Here is an 18,297-nt window from a genome sequence, read left to right on the forward strand (position 1 = left end):
ACAGAGATGGAGAGACGGAGAGAAAGACTTAACAGACCGGCCAACACAAAGAGGGAGAGCGGAGGCAGAGAGACAGATGCGGAGAGATGGCAGGCCCACGCCGGCTCCAGCGACCCCCTTACTCGGGAGGAGCAGTGAGTGTTGACATCGTTCCCCTCCCTGGAGCCTCACCGCACAAGTCCATCCCTCACTCTACCCACAACTTACCAACCTTCCTCCTTACCTGGCCCCCAACCCTCTCCAGGGAGCTCTGTGGACTGTCAAGCCCTGTCTGCAGGTGAGAAGTTATTGTCACTATTAGGCCTCCCCCAACAGCCCCGGAAGCTGCAGGCTGCAGCCCACCTCCCCACCCAGATGCTGGGTGCTAATGTTGACTGCAAATGGATGCGCTTCGCTTCCCCTCCCAGCTTGCAAGCAGTTGAAAGACAGGAAGGCAGGCCCTCACTTTATGCAAGTCGCTGTGTTCCTGGAAGGGAAATTCTGGGGTGTGGATATTGCATCAGTTGAGCCACAGGAGCAGTTCTGGTGGACAAACTTGGTGTGTTTTGGGGCTTATCTTCACAGACATCTGTTTCTCACACCGAAGGTCTCAACTCCCTTATCTCAAAGTCTCAGGGATAGTAACCTGAGAAACAGCTTTTCCACCATCTGATAGGTCTGGGCTTAAATCCTGGCTCAGCTACTTAGGAGCTGTGTGATCCTGGGCATTTTACTTCGCCTCTCTGAGCCTCAGTTTCCCCATCCATAAAATGGGGATTATGCAGTCCTTACCTCATCCTGACAGCATTAAATGAAGTGACAGAAATAAAGTGCCCAGCACTGATTCTGCAGGAGTTGGTCAGCTCCCCCACCCTGCCTTGATTTAAAGAAAGACCAGCCAAGGGTAATGGCATGATGAAATGGAGGCCCAGACAGGCCCAGCCACCTGCCCAACTAAGGTCACTCCATGGGCTGGGCTGAAGCTAGGGCCAGGCCTCCCCCGGTTGCCCTCATCCCAGAGTGGTCCCTGAGTTTAAGGATTATCACCTGGTCCTTGGCTGGGCTTGATGGCTCACACCTGTAGTCACAGCACTTTGGGAGGCCAAGGCAAGAGGATTGCTTGAGCCCAGGGTTCGAGACCAGCTTGGGCAACATGGTGAAACCCCATCTCTACTAAAATACCAAAAAAATTAGCTGGACATGGTGGCGTGCGCCTGCAGTCCCAGCTACTCAGGAGGCTGAGGCAGGAGAATTGCTTGAACCTGGGAGGTGGAGATTGCAGTGAGCTGAGATTGCACCACTGCACTCCAGCCTGGACAACAGAGCAAGACTCCATCTCTTAAAAAAAAAATTATCTAGGCATGGTAGCTACTTGGAAGAGGAAGCAGGAAGACCACTTGAGCCCAGCAGTTCAAGACTGCAAAGAGCTATGATGACGTAACTGCACTCCAGCCTAGATGACAAATTGAGACCATGTTTTTAAAAAAAGAAGGAGGAGGAGAAGGAAGAGAAGGAAGGAGGAGAAGGAGGAGAAGGAGGAGGAGGAGAAGGAAGAGGAGGAAGAAGGAGGGAGAAAGAGGAGAAGGAGGAAGAAGGAGGCAGAAGGAGGAGGAGGAGGAAGAAGGAGGGAGAAGGAGGAGGAGGAAGAAGAAAAAAGAAGAAGAATAAGAATTATCATCTGGTCCCAACCCCCAGTCTCAAGGGAAATCCTGGGTTGCAGAGTTTCCCAAACTGCTTAGTGGGATGTGGGACCAACAAGACCACAAGCCCCTGATAGCTGGGCTTCCTGGCTCAGATGGAGAGGGCAGAGAAGAAGGTGTGGCTAGCATTGGGGGTGCACTGCTTTTCTGGCTGGCTCTCCACCCTGGGGCTAGGCAGGGGCCAAGGGGCTGGAGTTCCTCATCACCTAGGGTTCCTGCAAAAGCAGCTCCAAGTGCCAAGTTGAGCACCCATAAGGCCAAGGGGGCTATGGTGAAAATACACCCCAAAGCCCAGAGCAGATGGATGGAGTTCCTCTGTCATTGCACAGCAACAGTAGCAACCTAGGAGAGGGCCATCATCACAGGTGGGAGCACAGACCCTGATCTTAGTTCACCAGCTTCAAATTCTGTCTTTGCAACTTGTCTTGGGCAAATTCTTCAACTACTGAGCCTGTAAAACAAACAGCAGTAGCTGCCCCACAGGGTTGATGAAGGAAATGAATAAATGAGACAGTGCCTGCAAGGACTGCCCACTGCCTGGCCTGCCTGGCCCAGAATGAATGTGACAAAGCCAGAGCTTTGCCTTGGCCATCATTTCATCAGGTCCTGGGCACAGAGAGGGTCCCTTCTGCCATGGCTCCTGCCTGGTTCTCTGTTCTGCCCAAATCTCTTCATTCCTTGTATTTTTTCATTACAACATAACAAATACACAGGAAAAAAGACTTATTTGCTCCATGCTGTCAGATAGGCAACAATAAAAGATATAAATCCTTCATCAATTAATGAATTCAATGCAATTACAATAAAGATTTTGGGGCGGGCATGATGGCTTACATCTCTAATTTCAGCACTTTGGGAGGCTGAAGCAGGAGGATTGCTTGAGCCCAGGAGTTCCAGAACAGCCTGGGCAACATAGCGAGACCCTGTCTCTACAATAAAATAAAATAAAGGAAAAAAATAAATATTCTAATTGATTTTATTTTTTTTGATTCTCCAGAAACTTTTAAAATTGATATGGAGGCATATAGACCTCAAATAGCTAAGTCAATCTTAATGAAAGAGGGCATACAGGAGGCGGAGGTTGCAGTGAGTCGAGATCATGCCTGTGCACTCTAGCCTGGGCGACAGAGCTAGACCCTGTCTCAAAAAGAAAAAGCAGAAAGAGGGGCATAGAAGGAAGACTTGACCTCTAGACATAAAGATATTACAAGGCCAGTTTGGTAAATGCAACGTGGTGTCTGTGCAGGGATAGGAAAGAAGATCAGTGGAACAGCACAGAGTGCTCAGAGGCAGACCCATGGACACCTGGGGGATTTAATACATAACAAGGGTGGCATCGTCATTTTCAGAGGAGGAAATACCTAAAACTAACACATTAGTTCATGAAGACACATTTAAAATCATTAGTCATCAGAAAGCTGCAGATTGAAATGCCAATGAGACCTCATTGTATCCTTGTTAAACTGATGAACTAGAAAGCTAGATGGTACCAATGGGCAGGGACGATATGGGAGCCAGGGAGAGTCTAGACTGCTTCAGCTGCCTGGAGAAAAACACAGTCCTTCTGCTCAGCCAGCAATGTTGCTACTGGTTGTTTATCTTAAAGAAACATTCTTCTAGATCTAGACCCCTCTAGACCTGTGTAGCATTGTCTGTGATGGAAGGGAGTTGGTAGCAAATCTGAGTGGTCTGTCCAGCCCACCCAATGTCTGCTGGGGAGTTCCCTCAAGACTGCCCCAAACCATCAAGAGATAGGGCCAGTTGGAATTCCAAAGAAATAAACACTAAGCACCAGGGTGATCCGTATCCATCCAAAGCATTTATTAGGGAAACGTACATAGGGAAGGCTGTAGTGTTCTCGTGACAGACAGCAAGAAGGGAGATGTGTCTGTTCATAATGAAGGGGGGGTTTATGGAGTTTATATGAGGGTTTAAGGAATTTAGTTCAAGGCTGGGGCACGTTTAGCACTTGTTTGATCTTTCCATGTTTCCAGCAACAACCTAAACAACTATCAGTGCCTGGGGACGTTGAAAGCTCCCTCTAGAACACTTGGACACCGAGTGCCTGTCACTGGAAGGACAAAGAGATAGTTAAGTGTGGATCCACACAGTAACGTGGAGAGATCTTAAAAACACAGCCCTTCATGAAAATATAAGAACCAGAAGGATATATTTGTTCAGTCTCATATTAAACAAATATTAAAAACACCAGCATGCAAAACAATATTCATTTTGGAAAAAAAACACACATCAGAATGGTTGCTTTACAGAGGTGGGAAATGAAAGTGGGTCTGAAGAGAAAAAGGAATGAATAAATATGTAAAAGGAATGAAATGTTGCATAGGGTTGAAAAAGGAGAATGAAGCCTATGCTGCACCCCACCAGCATAACACATCACCTGTTTTCCTTTCTCCTCCCTCCTCCCTTCCTGCCCTCATCCCAGCCAGTTCCCCACAGAGGTAATTACGAGTTGCTTAGCACTAAGCCTGAAATACACACACTGTCTCATGAGCTCTCCACAGTGCAATTGATCCTTTACAGCTTATTTTTATGGCTGCATGATATTCCAACCAGGAGGGGGAACATCATTCTCTATTCATGAGAATTGAGGCAATTCCTAAGTTTCTAGCAGTAACACTAACTGTGCAAACTTGTCAGCACAGTGACAGTCTGGATTCCCTCCTGGCAGCCCTATCCCCTGACCAAAAAAGGCCCATGCACCCCTTCCTCCAAAAATAAAACAGTAAAGATTATATTTTAGGACTCTATTGGTAAAAACACAAATATAATTCAGGGCAGATTCATAGTTATATAGTCATTATTATTCTCATTTTTTCTTCTGAATTTAAAAGAAATTAAACATTTTCATGAGCCACTAGCCTAATGGATAGGTTTTCTCCGTACTTCGAGGTAATGTTCTACATCAGAGCTCCAGCCTGGACTAGAACTCAGGACTCAGTCAAGGCAGCCTGGTTCTGTCCACCGCAGCTGGCAGCTACTCCAGGCCCCACACTGGTTTCTGTCTGTCTCGATCAAGGCCACATTCGGCATGCCGTGGAGCAGGAGCTGCGGTGTGCTGGTAAATGTTTAACAAATGGCTGGCTCAGAGGAAAAGCCCTGGTCTTGGCATTTGCTAATTTTTGTGGTGTAAATAACCCCACGGTCAATTTTTTTTTTTTTTTTGAGAGGGTCTCACTGTATATTGCCCAGATTGGTTTTGAACTCATGGGCTCAAAGGATTCTCCCGCCTCAGCTTCCCAAAGTGCTGGCATTACAAGTGTTAGCCACCGTGCCCAGCCCTCTTAATTTTTAATAATGGCTGTGTTTCACAAAAATTTTGGAAAGTTTAACAACTAGCAAGTTGATGCCCCACTATACCAGTGTACCACTGGCAGAAGGATCCATGCAACCTGGGAAGACTACATTTCCCAGAAGCCTCCTCTCCCATGACCGGCCTTCAGCTTCCCAGGTTGTTACCATGGAGATGGCTAACAGCTAGAGCAGGCTGTCCTCGGAGGGGTGAGGAGGGAGCAAGGGACTTGGGGTGGCTGGACCCTGTCTGGCAGGGAGAGGGCGAGGCTGGTGGCCCCCTTCTGCCTGGGGGCCTCCAGCCCTGATCTTTCTGGGGAAGTTGGTGGTGGGGTGTGTGTGTGTGTTTATGTGTGTTGGGAGGAGGAAGTTGCTGGTGGAGAGGGGGTGCAGGGAAGGGCCTGTGGGTTGGGGCAGAATCTAGGGAATCTTGAGACAAGACTGCCTTCCCCACACTGGGCTATAGCTGAAGAGTCCACCTGTGTAGGGAATAAAGTGCTGTGGGTTCTTCTCCCCAGCTCTGCCTCTGATGGTGTTCTAGGACTGACACTTTGGCTTCCTCTTCAGCCTACTTCTTTCTCTGCCCACCACTCCCCCACCCCCACCATCCCTTCTAGCACTTCCCCATCTCACATCTCTTCCAGCCTGAGACGCACAGGTTTCACAATCAGAAATACAGGGGTTCAAATCCCAGACCTGCTACTTACTGGCTGTGACCTTAAGCAGTGCACTTAACCTCTCTGGGCCCCAGTCTTCTCATCTGCAAAGTGGGTGTCCTAAGTATCTGCCTCATAGAGTCAGTAGAGGATAAGTGAGATGATCTCCGTACATCTCTCAGCACAGGTCTGACACACAGTAGGCATTCAGCAAACTGTAAGTGCCTTGTAATGGTGATGACTGCCCTCCTGGGCTCATTTTCTCTGGGACCAAGAGGCCGATAAATGGATCTGATCACTGGGAAGTACTGCTTGGCTAGAGGTTCTCCCCTGAGGATCTGGGGTCCTGAATGGTGTTGGGCCACCTGGGCCTTGGGTGGGCTCCAGCCAGATGAGCATTCGTCCCCTCCTGAGTCCCAGAGCACAGAATGTCAGAATTGGACAGAAAATATCTGCTCTCCCTTCCTATTATAAATAGAGACTGAGGCACAGAAAGGAGCAGACAGTGACCCAAGGGTCCAGCAAGAGCTACTGGCAAAGCCAGGGTCTCCCCAACCAGGCTCAGTTGTGGCTGGTGGCCAGCGACTCACCTCCCTAGGAGGCCGAGGTGGCCCATGTGGGTGTGGAGTGGGAAATCGGGGTTAGCCTTTATCTGCTGCTCCCTTCTGCCCTCTTGCTCCTGGCTTCACCCAAGGAAGGGGGGATGATTAGAAAGTCGAGGGGATTCTGCTTTTTTCTCCTTACTACTCTCCCCCTTTGTCCTGTGGGTTTTGTTTGTTTTCCTCATCTCTGGACCCCCATTTGCCGTAAGGAAAACAGATGTTCAAGGACAGAAATGGAAAGACCCCAGCTGGGAGGCTGCAGATAGTGCATCAGCTGGGGTGGCGTTCTTATATAAGGAAAGGCTGGAGGTGGCACTCCAGGCCTCTGTGGCACCGCTGGGGACCCTAGCTCCCCGGTCTCTTGGCTCTGCCATCCTTAGCAGGCAGCTTTAGCCCTCATGTGTGGTCACCTCATGGTCTCGCCTTGGCTGCCCCACCTCCCACTTTATCTCCACATTCCAGGTGGGAGGAGGAGAAGGGCAGAGGGCTCCCCAATCACTTCTGCCCGCATCTCATTGGCCAGAACTGGGTCACATCACAGGGCCACCTCTAGCTGCAAGAGAATCTGGGAAGCTGAGCAATTCAAACCAGGCACACTGCTGCCCCCTACACAACTGGGGTTCTGCCGTACAGAAGAGGAGACTGGATCTTTGGGTAGGTGACTAGCAGTCCCCGCTCAGTGAGGCTCTGCTCTGTGGCCACAAGACATATGGTGAGCACATGTGGCATCTCTGCGTGGATCACAGAATGGAGCCTGTTCTCTGGGCCAACACAGGCCTTGGCCAAGGGAGAGCAGGCTCTGTTACCCCCACCCCCGACTCCCTGTTTGTATGCCCTGGTGCAGGCACCTTCACTCTCTGTGCCTCGGTTCCCAGTTTGATCAAGTGAGATATCATTCACCTGCCATCTTCATTTTTGGGTGGGTTGTAGTCCATATCACCTTACTGTTAGGATTTTCTTTAAACCAATTTATTTATTCATTTATTTATTTATTATTTATTTGAGATGGAGTCTCACTGTGTCACCCAGGCTAGAGTGCAGTGGTGTGATCTCAACTTACTGCAACCTCCGCCTCCCAGGTTCAAGTGATTCTCCTGCCTCAGACTCCTGAGTAGCTGGGATTACAGGCATGTGCCACCATGCCTGGCTAATTTTTGTAATTTTAGTAGAGACAGGGTTTCGCCATATTGGCCAGGCTGGTCTTGAACTTCTGACCTCAAGTCATCCGCCTGCCTTGGCCTCCCAAAGTGCTGGGATTACAGGCATGAGCCACCGCACTCAGCCAATTCATTTATTTAAATAGGAAACTTGACAATACTATAGTAATCCCCACAGCATTAGCAGTACTTGTCATTGATAACTGTCAGCTGGCACAATGGCTCATGCCTGTAATCCTAGCACTTTGGGAGGCCAAAGCAGGAAGATCGCTTGAGGCCAGGAGTTTGAGCCTGGGCAACATAGCCAGACCCTGTCTCTACCAAAAAAAAAAAAAATAGCCAGGTGTGGTGATGTGCACCTGTGGTCTCAGCTACTGGGGAGGCTGAGGTGGAAGGATTGCTTGAGCTTGGGAGTTTGAAGCTGCAGTGAGCCATGATCGTGCTACTGCACTCCAAGCCTGGGTGACAGAGCAAGACCCTGTCTCAAAAAAATAAAAAATTAAAAAAAAAGATAACTGTCAAACATACTAAAAGCAAATCAACACATGCCTTGCCCTGTCCTGTCCTGAGGATGGCTTCCAAGCGGAGGCCTGCTTTGTCTTTGTTGTAAAGGAATATTTGCCAGGATTAGAAAGGTGTTACAGATGGGGTAGCACCAAACAGAGACTTTCTCCATGTTTGAAAGGAAGTCAAAGAGGGAATCACTCCCTATGTGTTCGACACCTCCTCAAAACCATCTCCCAGGCCTCCCGGGGATGCCCAGGTGGTGTTGGTGGGTCCTGCCTGGTCTGACAGTTGGCCATGGAGTATACTTACCCTTCCCCACAGAGACATTCCATCTCCAGACAGCCAGAGACGCTCCAGAATGGAGGTCCTGAGGGAGAAGGTGGAGGAGGAGGAGGAGGCTGAGCGGGAGGAGGCAGCCGAGCGGGCTGAATGGGCGAGGATGGAGAAAATGATGAGGCCAGTCGAGGTGCGGAAGGAGGAAACCACCTTGAAGCAGGAGACGCTCAGAGACCTGGAGAAGAAGCTGTCGGAGATCCAGATCATCGTCTCAGCAGAGCTCCCGTGAGTGGCAGGGTGGGGGCCCTGGCAAAGGCAGACTGGGGCTGGGCACAGGGAGACCCAGGCAGAGTGGTGGCGCCTGGTCTGGCAGGGTGACCAGGAGATAGAGGGAGGCAGTTAAAAGTGAAGGCTTTCTGCTTTCAAATGGCCTGGGCCGAGTGTCCATGCTCTCCCAACTAGCTGTGTGACCTTGGACAAGTCACTCAGCCTCTCGGTGCCTCAGTGCCTTTATCTGTCTAAAAGTGCAGGTGCTGGCCGGGTGCTGTGGCTCACATCTGTAGTCCCAGCACTTTAGAAGGAAAAGGTGGAAGGATCTCTTGAGGCCAGGAGTTCGAGACCAGCCTGGGCAACATAGCAAGACCCCCCCCCCCACCCATCTCTACAAAAAATACAAAAATTAGCCAGGTGTGGTGGTGTCTATAGTCCCAGCTACTTGGGAGGCTGAGGTGGGAGGGTCACTTAAGCCCAGGAGTTCAAGGCTACAGTGAGCTATGATTGTGCTATCACACTCCAGTCTGGGCAACAGAGCAAGACCTCTCATTCATTCATATATATATATATATATGTCATTCATATATATATGTCATTCATATATATGTCATTCATTCATATATATATGTCATTCATATATATATGTCATTCATATATATGTCATTCATTCATATATATATGAATATATATATATTCATTCATATATATATATATATATATAAATGTGCAGATGTTAATGATACCTGCCTTCTCAGTAGCTGTGAGGATTAAATGAGGAAGGGGTAGAGCCAATGGCAACTCAGTGGAACCAGGGCTCGTGTGCCAGGCATGGCTTCCCTAATGCCATCCCTGTTGTGGCACAGGGCCTTTACCGAGGATACTATTGACATCTCCAAGCTGCCCATTTCCTACAAAACCAACACACCCAAGGAGGAACACCTGCTGCAGGTGGCAGACAACTTCTCCCGCCAGTACAGCCATCTGTGCCCGGACCGCGTGCCCCTCTTCCTGCACCCCCTGAATGAGTGTGAAGTGCCCGTAAGGCTGGCATGTTGAGGGCAGGGCTGGGGAGCCTGGGTCTGGAGAGCAGAGGGCACAGGGAAGTGGGGCAGGTTCTCCAAGGTCACTGGGCCAAATCACGGACCTCCTGTGGGCCAGAGCACTTCTAGTCTGGGGGCAACATAAACTCGAACGCCAGCAGGCCTCAGCAGGCTCAGTGCAGATATTCCTGGAGGACGGTGGTGATCTGGAGACCCCATGCCCCTGCCTAAAGAGGCAGCTGCTGATTGCTGCAGGGAAACTGCAGGCCTGGGGTTACCTGATCAAGAGGAGACTCGAGATTTGTGTGTGAGTCTCTGGTTTTTAAATGCTGGCAGCTGACATAAATGCTAAACATTGCCACGTGGGCCAAATAAAGCGGGTCTGTGGGTCCCTGTCAGCTCGTGGGCAGCTGTTTCCCACCCCCTGGATGAATGCCATGTCATTCCATCTACAGATGGAGAAACTGAGGCCCAGAAAGGCTCAGAAACATGCTCTGGGTCACAGGGCTGGAAGGAAGAAGCCAGAGCTTAGGTTCTTATGCCTGTCCTGGTCCACTTTGTCTTATTTCTCTGTCCTTCCCTGGAGAGGCTGACCTCTGAGGCTTCAGACTGTACTGGCCACCAGCTGGCCCCAGCCCAGAACCTCTGTAGGCCCCAGGGAGAGCATCACTCCTGGGAGGAGAGCACAGCGCTCCCAGGAACCCCAGGAAACAGACCCGATCTCCTCATTCAGCCCTGACTTGCTGGGTCACCTCAGGCAGCTCTCAAGCCCGCTCTGGGCCTCAGGTGTCTCCACGATGCCCTAGGGGTTGAAGGCGGCAAAACTTCAAAGCCCTTCAAAGTCCAGATCCAGAATATGCTTGTGCTGTCTCCGGGTGCTGGCGACGTGATAGGGGCCTCCCAGTCATTGCCACTGTGCCACTGATGGCTGCCATGTGCCAGATCTGGGCATCACCTTCCCAGTCAAGGGCTGCTGTGCCACCCCAGGGCATGTGGGCCTGGCCTCCTGCATTTGCTCAGGCCTCTAGGGTCCCCCTGTGGATTCAGGGAAGGCCCCAAGCCTGATCTCACAGGTTTTTATTACTTTGACCCCACTGGCACCATCTCTCTCCTTGCAGAAGTTCGTGAGCACAACCCTCCGGCCCACACTGATGCCCTACCCCGAGCTCTACAACTGGGACAGCTGTGCCCAGTTTGTCTCCGACTTCCTCACCATGGTGCCCCTGCCTGACCCCCTCAAGCCGGTAAGCACCACTCACAGGCTGCATGCCTGAGCCCACTAGGACTAAGATAGCGTGAGAAACAAACTCACCCATCCAGACCCAAAGAATGGACTTAGAGGCCAGGCGTGGTGGCTCACGCCTGTAGTACCAGCACTTTGGGAGGCCAAGGCGGGCGGATCACAAGGTCAGGAGTTCGAGACCAGCCTGACCAACATGGCGAAACCCCGTCTCTACTAAAAATACAAAAATCAGCAGGGCATGGTGGCACATGCCTGTAATCCTAGCTACTGGGGAGGCTGAGGCAGGAGAATCGCTTGAACCTGGGAAGCAGAGGTTACAGTGAGCCAAGATGGCACCACTGCACTCTAGCCTGAGTGATAAGAGCAAAACTCTCAAAAAACTCTCTCAGAAAAAAAAAGAATGGACTTAGAGACCTGGAGAACAGTAAAAGTGAGACTTTTAATGATGGTCTTGCAAGATTGAGTGTCTGATAGGCAGACACACCCGGCATAGTTTTAACAAGCAGTTTATCCCCTAGTGCGCAGGTCCCTCCCCTGGTTCCTCACAGGCTGAGTACTATGGGGTCACAATCTTCCCAGACATCGCCTATTGATTGTTAGGCAGGGGCTTTAGGTGTTTTTTCTAGGGTTATTTTGCAGCATTTTGTTGCAACCCACAATGCATTGCAATCCTAGTTAGCTCAGGGGCTCTTTAAGTATTTGACTTATGACCTGAGTAGCTGGGCAAGCTGATAAGAACAGACAAAGCGAGCTGTTTTACAGACTAGTCAACTTTTATCTTAGGCTAAACTTTTTTGGTTTGAGTGAGGGCAACTAAGGCGGTAGGTAAGGGGGAGGAAGGAGAAGGCTGACAAACAGGCATTGGCTATTCAAGCAGGGGCCTGGTATATCCTGGGTTTTTTGTAGTTTGCTGACCTAAGCCTATTCAAGGCACTTTGCCTTGGAAACGGATCACTGTGTACATTATTTCCTTCAATGGGATGTCAGGCACGGTCTGGGAAAAGGAAGCTCAGCCAGGCTCTGGGCACTGCCTCTCAGGGCCCCTATGGGCAAACAGGCCCAGAGAGAGACAGCCACTTACTTGCCTGAGGACACACAGCAAGCCTGGGCTTCTGGTTCCCACCTCTTTTCTCCTTTGCTTTCAGAGCTTTCCTGCCATGGCTTCAAGCGGTGCAGGAAAGAGAGAGGGGAGGCCCGGCTGCCCATGGCCCTAACCCCATCTTTGGGCTTCTGACCAACTTCGTTAACTTCTCCTTCAGAATAGAGGGAGGGAGGAAGAAAGGGCGAGGTCAACAGTGGAGAACTGATAAAGGAAGGAGGAGGAAAGCTGGGGATCGAAGGAAGGGGGAACACTGGAGCAAAACAGTAAAGTTACCAATCAGAGGGCATTAGATCAGACACTTCCACAGTCCAGAAGGTTTCCCCTATCAGGAAGTCCATAGCCCCTTCAAATGACAGGGAAATGTGAATGGCATGGCATCTGGTTGTCCTTCCATTCTTAGCAGGCTCCCTGACCCCACAACGGTTAGGGGCCCAAAGCAAGTCCCACCTGTGCATTGGTCCTGGCTCCCCGCCCTGACACGTGGTGGGCTGTGACCGGTGGGGAGGACAGGCTGGGGCAGCGGGGCCCCAGCTGTGCTGACCGTCCCACTGTGACCAGCCCTCGCACCTGTACTCCTCGACCACTGTGCTCAAGTACCAGAAGGGGAACTGCTTTGACTTCAGTACGCTGCTCTGCTCCATGCTTATCGGCTCTGGCTATGATGCTTACTGCGTCAACGGCTATGGCTCGCTGGACCTGTGCCACATGGACCTGACGCGGGAGGTGTGCCCACTCACTGTGAAGCCCAAGGAGGTATGGTCGGGCTCGAGCTGCCTGGGTTTCCCAAAGGATGAACATTCCCGGTGCTGTCGTGCCATCCTTAGAGGCATCCGTCCCTGCCACCTCATCCCCGGCCCTGGCCACGTGGACACAGATCCATCACCACCAGCCCTTCCGCTGCCCTGGAGTTCATATTTCAAACCACCAGTGATTTATGTCCTTGGTGTCTTAAAACATCCAGCCCAGTTTTCCAAGCTGGCTGTTCTCTGTCTGTTGTAACTCAGTTTTCAGCTACTATGCTCCCTGCTTGGTAAATTTTATGAATGCCACATAGCTTATATCTTAAGTCAAACGATTCCAAATTTACCGTATGCATTTGATAAAAATCCAGCCAGCCATTTTTATGTAAGAAAATAGGCTGGGTGCAGTGGCTCACGCCTGTAATCCCAGCACTTTGGGAGTCCAAGGCGAGCGAATCACTTGAGGTCAGTTCGAGACCAGCCTGGCCAACATGGCGAAACCCTGTCTCTAGCAAAAATACAAAAAAATTAGCCAGGCGTGGTGGCATGTGCCTGTAGTCCCAGTTACTCAGGAGGCTGAGACAGGAGAATCACTTGAACCCAGGAGGCAAAGGCTGTAGTGAACTGAGATCCCACCACTGCACTCCAGCCTGGGTGACAGAGCAAGACGCCATCTCAAAAAATAAATAAAAAAAAATAAAAAATAACAGACAAGTGGACAGACATTTGGTTCTCAGTCCCACACTCCTGAGGTAAAAAGCCCCTCACCACCCTGCTTTTTTTTTTAGATGGGGTCTCTCCTACTCTGTCACCCAAGCTGGAGTGCAGTGGCATGATCTTGGCCCACTGCAACCTCAACCTCCTGGACTCAAGCGGTCCTCCCACCTCAGCCTCCCAAGTAGCTGAGACTACAGGCGTGTACCACCACGGCCAGCTAATTTTGTTTGTTTTTTGTAGGTTCTCACTATGTTGTCCAGGCTGGTCGTGAACTCCTGGACTCAAGCAATCCTCCTGCCTCAGCCTTCCAAAGTGCTGAGATTATAGGCATGAGCCACTGTGTCTGGCCCTCAAGGCCCCTTTTTAATAGCAAAAAAAAAAAAAAATCACTAACTGTTCAGTAGCTGGTGGCTGTGTTTTTAGATCTGCTCATTAAGAACTCCATAAGGACCAGAGCCTGCTACAGACACAAGAAACACTCTGAAATGAGTATCAGAATTACAAATGCATCTCTTTACATTTAGAAAATAGTCATACTACAGACAGAAAATGCTCTTCATGAGGTGGATTAATTCCAGGACTCTGGGATCAGGGTCAGGCTCCCGTGGGTGTCCACAGCTTGGAGATGGGGATCCAGGGGTCTGAGGCACCCAGCAGGATCACTGTGTACCTGTGTTATACCTGGGTGAGCACCCAGGGACCCCAGGGTGGGTGCTCTGGTGGGAGAAGGGCGAGACAGAAGGGGAGGCACAAGAAGAGCCTTGCTCTCTCAGGCCCACCTCCCCAAGAGGAGATGGAGCATGAGCTCCGCCATGGCTTTTGGCTTCAAAAGCCTCTGGCTGGGCGCGGTGGCTCATTTTGGGAGGCTGTAATCTCAGCATTTTGGGAGGCTGAGGCAAGTGGACCACTTGAGCCCAGGAGTTCCAGACCAGCCTGGCCAACATGGCAAAGCCCCGTCTCTACTAAAAACATAAAAATTAGCTGGGCGTGGTGGTGCATGCCTGTAAAACCCAGCTACTCGGGAGGCTGAGCCAGGAGAATCGCTTGAACCTGGGAGGTGGAGGTTGCAGTGAGCTGAGATTGCACCATTGCACTCCGGCCTGGGCAACAGAGAGATACTCTGGCTCCAAAAAAAAAAAAGCCACTGAGCTCCCACCTGGGCATCTCAGCTCTCTCAGCTCAGCCAAAAGCTTAATGATTAACATTATATCAGTAACAAACAGATGCAGAGAACTTTCGGGTTTAAAATCCACTTTCACATCCATTGCGCTCGTTGCTCCCCATGATGGCCCAGTGTGGTAGATATTGTCACTTTTATTTTACAGATGAGTATGTTGATGAAATCAAAAGGTAACATAATGCGGCCAAAGTCACACAGCAGGAAAATGTAGACTCAGGGACTGAAGCCCGGGTCAGGTGAACTCGAAACGCTGGAGGTTCACTACTTCTCCTTCATAGCAATCACAGGCCCACCTCTGCAGCCTCTGCAGTGCTCTTTCCTGGGAATACTTCTTGCCACCTAGCACACATTCGTAGACATGCAAGTGTACACACACACACACACACACACACACACACACGGTTTCTTCTCCTTCCTGGCCCAACAAACTCTTAAAGTCAACGTATGAGGCCCTCCGATAACAAGATCTGAAAAATCCAACTCCTGACAATTCTCCCCACTTCTGGATCAGACCCAGGTCATGGCTAGGATGGGTGGTGAGGATTGAAGAGGAGAAAGCCACACCTCCTGAGCTCTTGGCCCTGACAGGTACCTCCCTCGGGCATTTTTTCTGTCTTTACTTCTCAGAAAGAGGCTGGGGAGAAAGTTCCTATTATTCTCACACCATGAACCTGAGATTCAGAGAGGTGAGAGGACCTCCCAAGGTCACGGAGCTGGAGCTGGGGCTCCCTCTGCATTTAGGGCCAGAAAGGCCACAGGCTACAGGAGTAACTGCCATCCCCCGGTCTGAGGGACTGGCTGGGCAGGTCTCACCTCTTGGAGTTGCATGTGTAAAGGGGGGATGCAGGGCCACTGACCCTTCCTCTTCTTTTGGATGACAGACCATCAAGAAGGAGGAAAAGGTGCTGCCTAAGAAGTATACCATCAGACCCCCCAGGGACCTGTGCAGCAGGTTTGAGCAGGAGCAAGAGGTGAAGAAGCAGCAGGAGATCAGAGCCCAGGAGAAGAAGTGGCTGAGGGAGGAGGAGGAGCGCCTCATGGTGGGTCCTCAGCCCTCAATCCCCTGGGCTCAGCTATCGACAAAGGACTGCTAGGGATGGGAAAAGAGGCACAGGTCATGGAGGGGATGTGTGTATGGACCCCCCAACTAGGTCCACCTCAAAATCACCCCCAACCTCTACCTGGCCCTGCAGGAATCTCCCACTGGTGGTCAGCCAGCTTCTCATGAGGGACTTCTAACATCAGGCACTCTACTGCCTGGGGCAGCCCATTCTATGCTAGGCAGCTCTGGTGTCCTCTTTGCTCTAGACTCTTACTGGGGATATACCTGCATACACCCTCCCATCCATCCATCCTCCCATCTCTCCTCCCATCCATCCTCCCATCTCCCCTCCCATTCGCCAATCCATCCATCCATCCATCCATCCATCCATCCATCCATCCTCCCATCCATCCTCTGATCTGTCCTCCCATTCATCCTCCCATCCGTCCATCCTCCCATCCATCCATCCTCCATCCACCCATCCTCCCATCCATCCTCCTCCCATCCACCCATCCTCCATCCATCCTTCCATCCACCCATCCTCCCATCCATCCATCCTCCCCTCTCTCCTCCCATCCATCCTCCTATCCATCTATCCTGCCATCAGTCCTCTCATCCATCCTGCCAGCCATTCTCCCACCCATCTCCCATCTCTTCTTCAAACTCCACACTCCTATCCTTCCTCCAATCCTCTTTCCCCACTCCCTTCTTTCCTTTCCTTCCATAGAGTATTCCTTGAGCTTCTTTTCTGGTCCAGACCTATTTATACATAACAATGAATAACAAGACGGTCACAGTTCTCTCAGAGGGAGGCAGATAAGAAAGGTACTTGGTCTCCCATTTCCTTTCTGTGGATGAAACTTCGCCCAAAGTCATAACAAATAAAGCCAGTAACCCCCAGATGCCCAATGCCCCAAAGAGTCCAATTTGTAAACCACAGATCTAGTCAGACTCTCCCATTGTTTTGATTTTACAAATGGGCTCAGTGGTTGGGTGATGGGAGGTGAGGTGGGCCATCACACTCCAGTTGATGGTGCAGTCTACATCAGAACTCAGCTCTCCTGCTGGTTCCCCAGCCCAGGGAGATGTCTGGGCCCCTGACACTCCTCTTCCAGCCATCTGACTCAGAGTCACCCACCTTTCCTTGGCAGGAGGCAGAGAAGGCAAAGCCGGATGCCCTGCACGGCCTGCGGGTGCACTCCTGGGTCCTTGTGCTATCGGGGAAGCGTGAGGTGCCTGAGAACTTCTTCATCGACCCATTCACAGGACATAGCTACAGCACCCAGGATGAGCACTTCCTGGGCATCGAAAGCCTGTGGAACCACAAGAACTACTGGATCAACATGCAGGATTGCTGGAACTGCTGCAAGGTGCCTAGGGAGGGGGAGTTGGGTGGGCGTGGCAGGCACAGGGCAGGTGACAGGAATAGAGGGAAGCAATGGCAGCCAGACCTTGGGGAAAGCGGGACACCAGGCCACGAGGGCTTTGAACCTTCTCCATAGCTGAGTCTCCATGGCCCACTCCCTGGCCCATGAATAACCATTCTGATACAATTATTGTCTCTCCTGATTTGTGTATCCTTCTAAAATGTAGATTGTTTGAATGCATTTTTTAAAAACTCTACATTGAAGTGTAACCTACATGCAGAAAAGTACACTCATCCCACACATACATACAGTTCAAGGAAATTCCACAAATTGAACACACCTTGGTTTCCTACACCCAGATCAAGAAATAGAATATTTCCCAAACCCCAGAAAGTCCCTTTGCACAATTACTGTCTTCCCCCAAATGTATTTTTAACTCATGTATGTGGCACTGGTACACACATGCACCTACAAGAGGGTACAGAGGAGGTCACAATCCTAAGTGTACATATCATTGAATTATCACACACTGAACATACCTGTGCAGCCAGGACCAGCAGAAGCCCCCTCATGTCTCCTCCTGGCCACCAACCCCACCATCGTCCCCAGAGTTAAGGACTATTTTGACTTCTAACAACATCCATTAGTTTCATCTGTTTTTGGAGTTTACATCAGTTGAATCACACAGTGATTCAATACTCTTACTCCTGGATTCCTTCACTCATTGTGTTTATGAAATTCATTATGGTTTTTTGTGTGGTTTGTTCATTTTCATTTTTCATTACTTTTCCATTATTTAAATACACCAGAACTTATTTGTCCTTTCTACAGTTGCACATTGAGACTGTGTCCAGTTTGGGACTATTTTGAATAATGCTGCCATGAACATTTGTATACATGTATTTCAGTGAACACATATACACATTTCCGTTGGGTAACTACTGAGGGGTGGAACTGCTGGGTCATAGGGTGGGCACATGCTCAGTTTTAGTAGATACGGCCCGATTTCTCAAGTGGTTGCATCCATTTACACTCCCACCAGCAATGTATGAGGGTTCTCAGAGCTCCATCCACATCCTTGCCAATACTGGATACTTTCTTTTCCATTTTAGCTATTGTAGTGGACATGTAATGGTATTGCACTGTGGTCTTATTTAATGCAATTGATTTTTGGATGGGTGCGGGGGCTCACACCTGTAATCCCAGCACTTTGGGAGGCCGAGGAGGGTGGATCACTTGAAGTCAAGAGTTCGAGACCAGCCTGGCCAACATGGTGAAACCCCATCTCTACTAAAAATACAAAAAATAGCCAAGTGTGGTGGTGGGCACCTGTAATCCCAGCTACTTGGGAGGCTGAGGCAGGAGAATTACTTGAACCCAGGAGGCGGAGGTTGTAGTGAGCCTATA

At 50.3% G+C, this 18,297-nt stretch overlaps 1 protein-coding gene across 4 annotated transcripts in view; it reads left to right on the forward strand.

Moving 5' to 3' along the window:
• The first annotated feature begins 5,162 nt into the window (after positions 1 to 5,162).
• DRC7 (dynein regulatory complex subunit 7) overlaps positions 5,163 to 18,297 on the forward strand; it is a 34,779-nt gene continuing 21,644 nt past the window's right edge. Inside the window, exons 1-8 of one of the 4 annotated variants that reach the window (XM_058440291.1) lie at positions 5,163 to 5,198; positions 6,709 to 6,900; positions 8,232 to 8,471; positions 9,323 to 9,497; positions 10,618 to 10,743; positions 12,403 to 12,597; positions 15,363 to 15,521; positions 16,675 to 16,893. In XM_058440291.1, the coding sequence (XP_058296274.1) occupies positions 8,269 to 8,471; positions 9,323 to 9,497; positions 10,618 to 10,743; positions 12,403 to 12,597; positions 15,363 to 15,521; positions 16,675 to 16,893 (1,077 nt within the window). In that variant the 5' untranslated portion in view covers positions 5,163 to 5,198; positions 6,709 to 6,900; positions 8,232 to 8,268. Of the gene's footprint in view, positions 5,199 to 6,708; positions 6,901 to 8,231; positions 8,472 to 9,322; positions 9,498 to 10,617; positions 10,744 to 12,402; positions 12,598 to 15,362; positions 15,522 to 16,674; positions 16,894 to 18,297 lie in introns of those variants that run through there. The other 3 variants (XM_032157467.2, XM_058440292.1, XM_058440293.1) reach the window with 3 other exon arrangements.

Source organism: Hylobates moloch, unplaced genomic scaffold (assembly GCF_009828535.3).
Source record: "Hylobates moloch isolate HMO894 unplaced genomic scaffold, HMol_V3 SCAFFOLD_6, whole genome shotgun sequence".
In the NCBI taxonomy this organism is placed as follows: Eukaryota; Metazoa; Chordata; class Mammalia; order Primates; family Hylobatidae; genus Hylobates; species Hylobates moloch.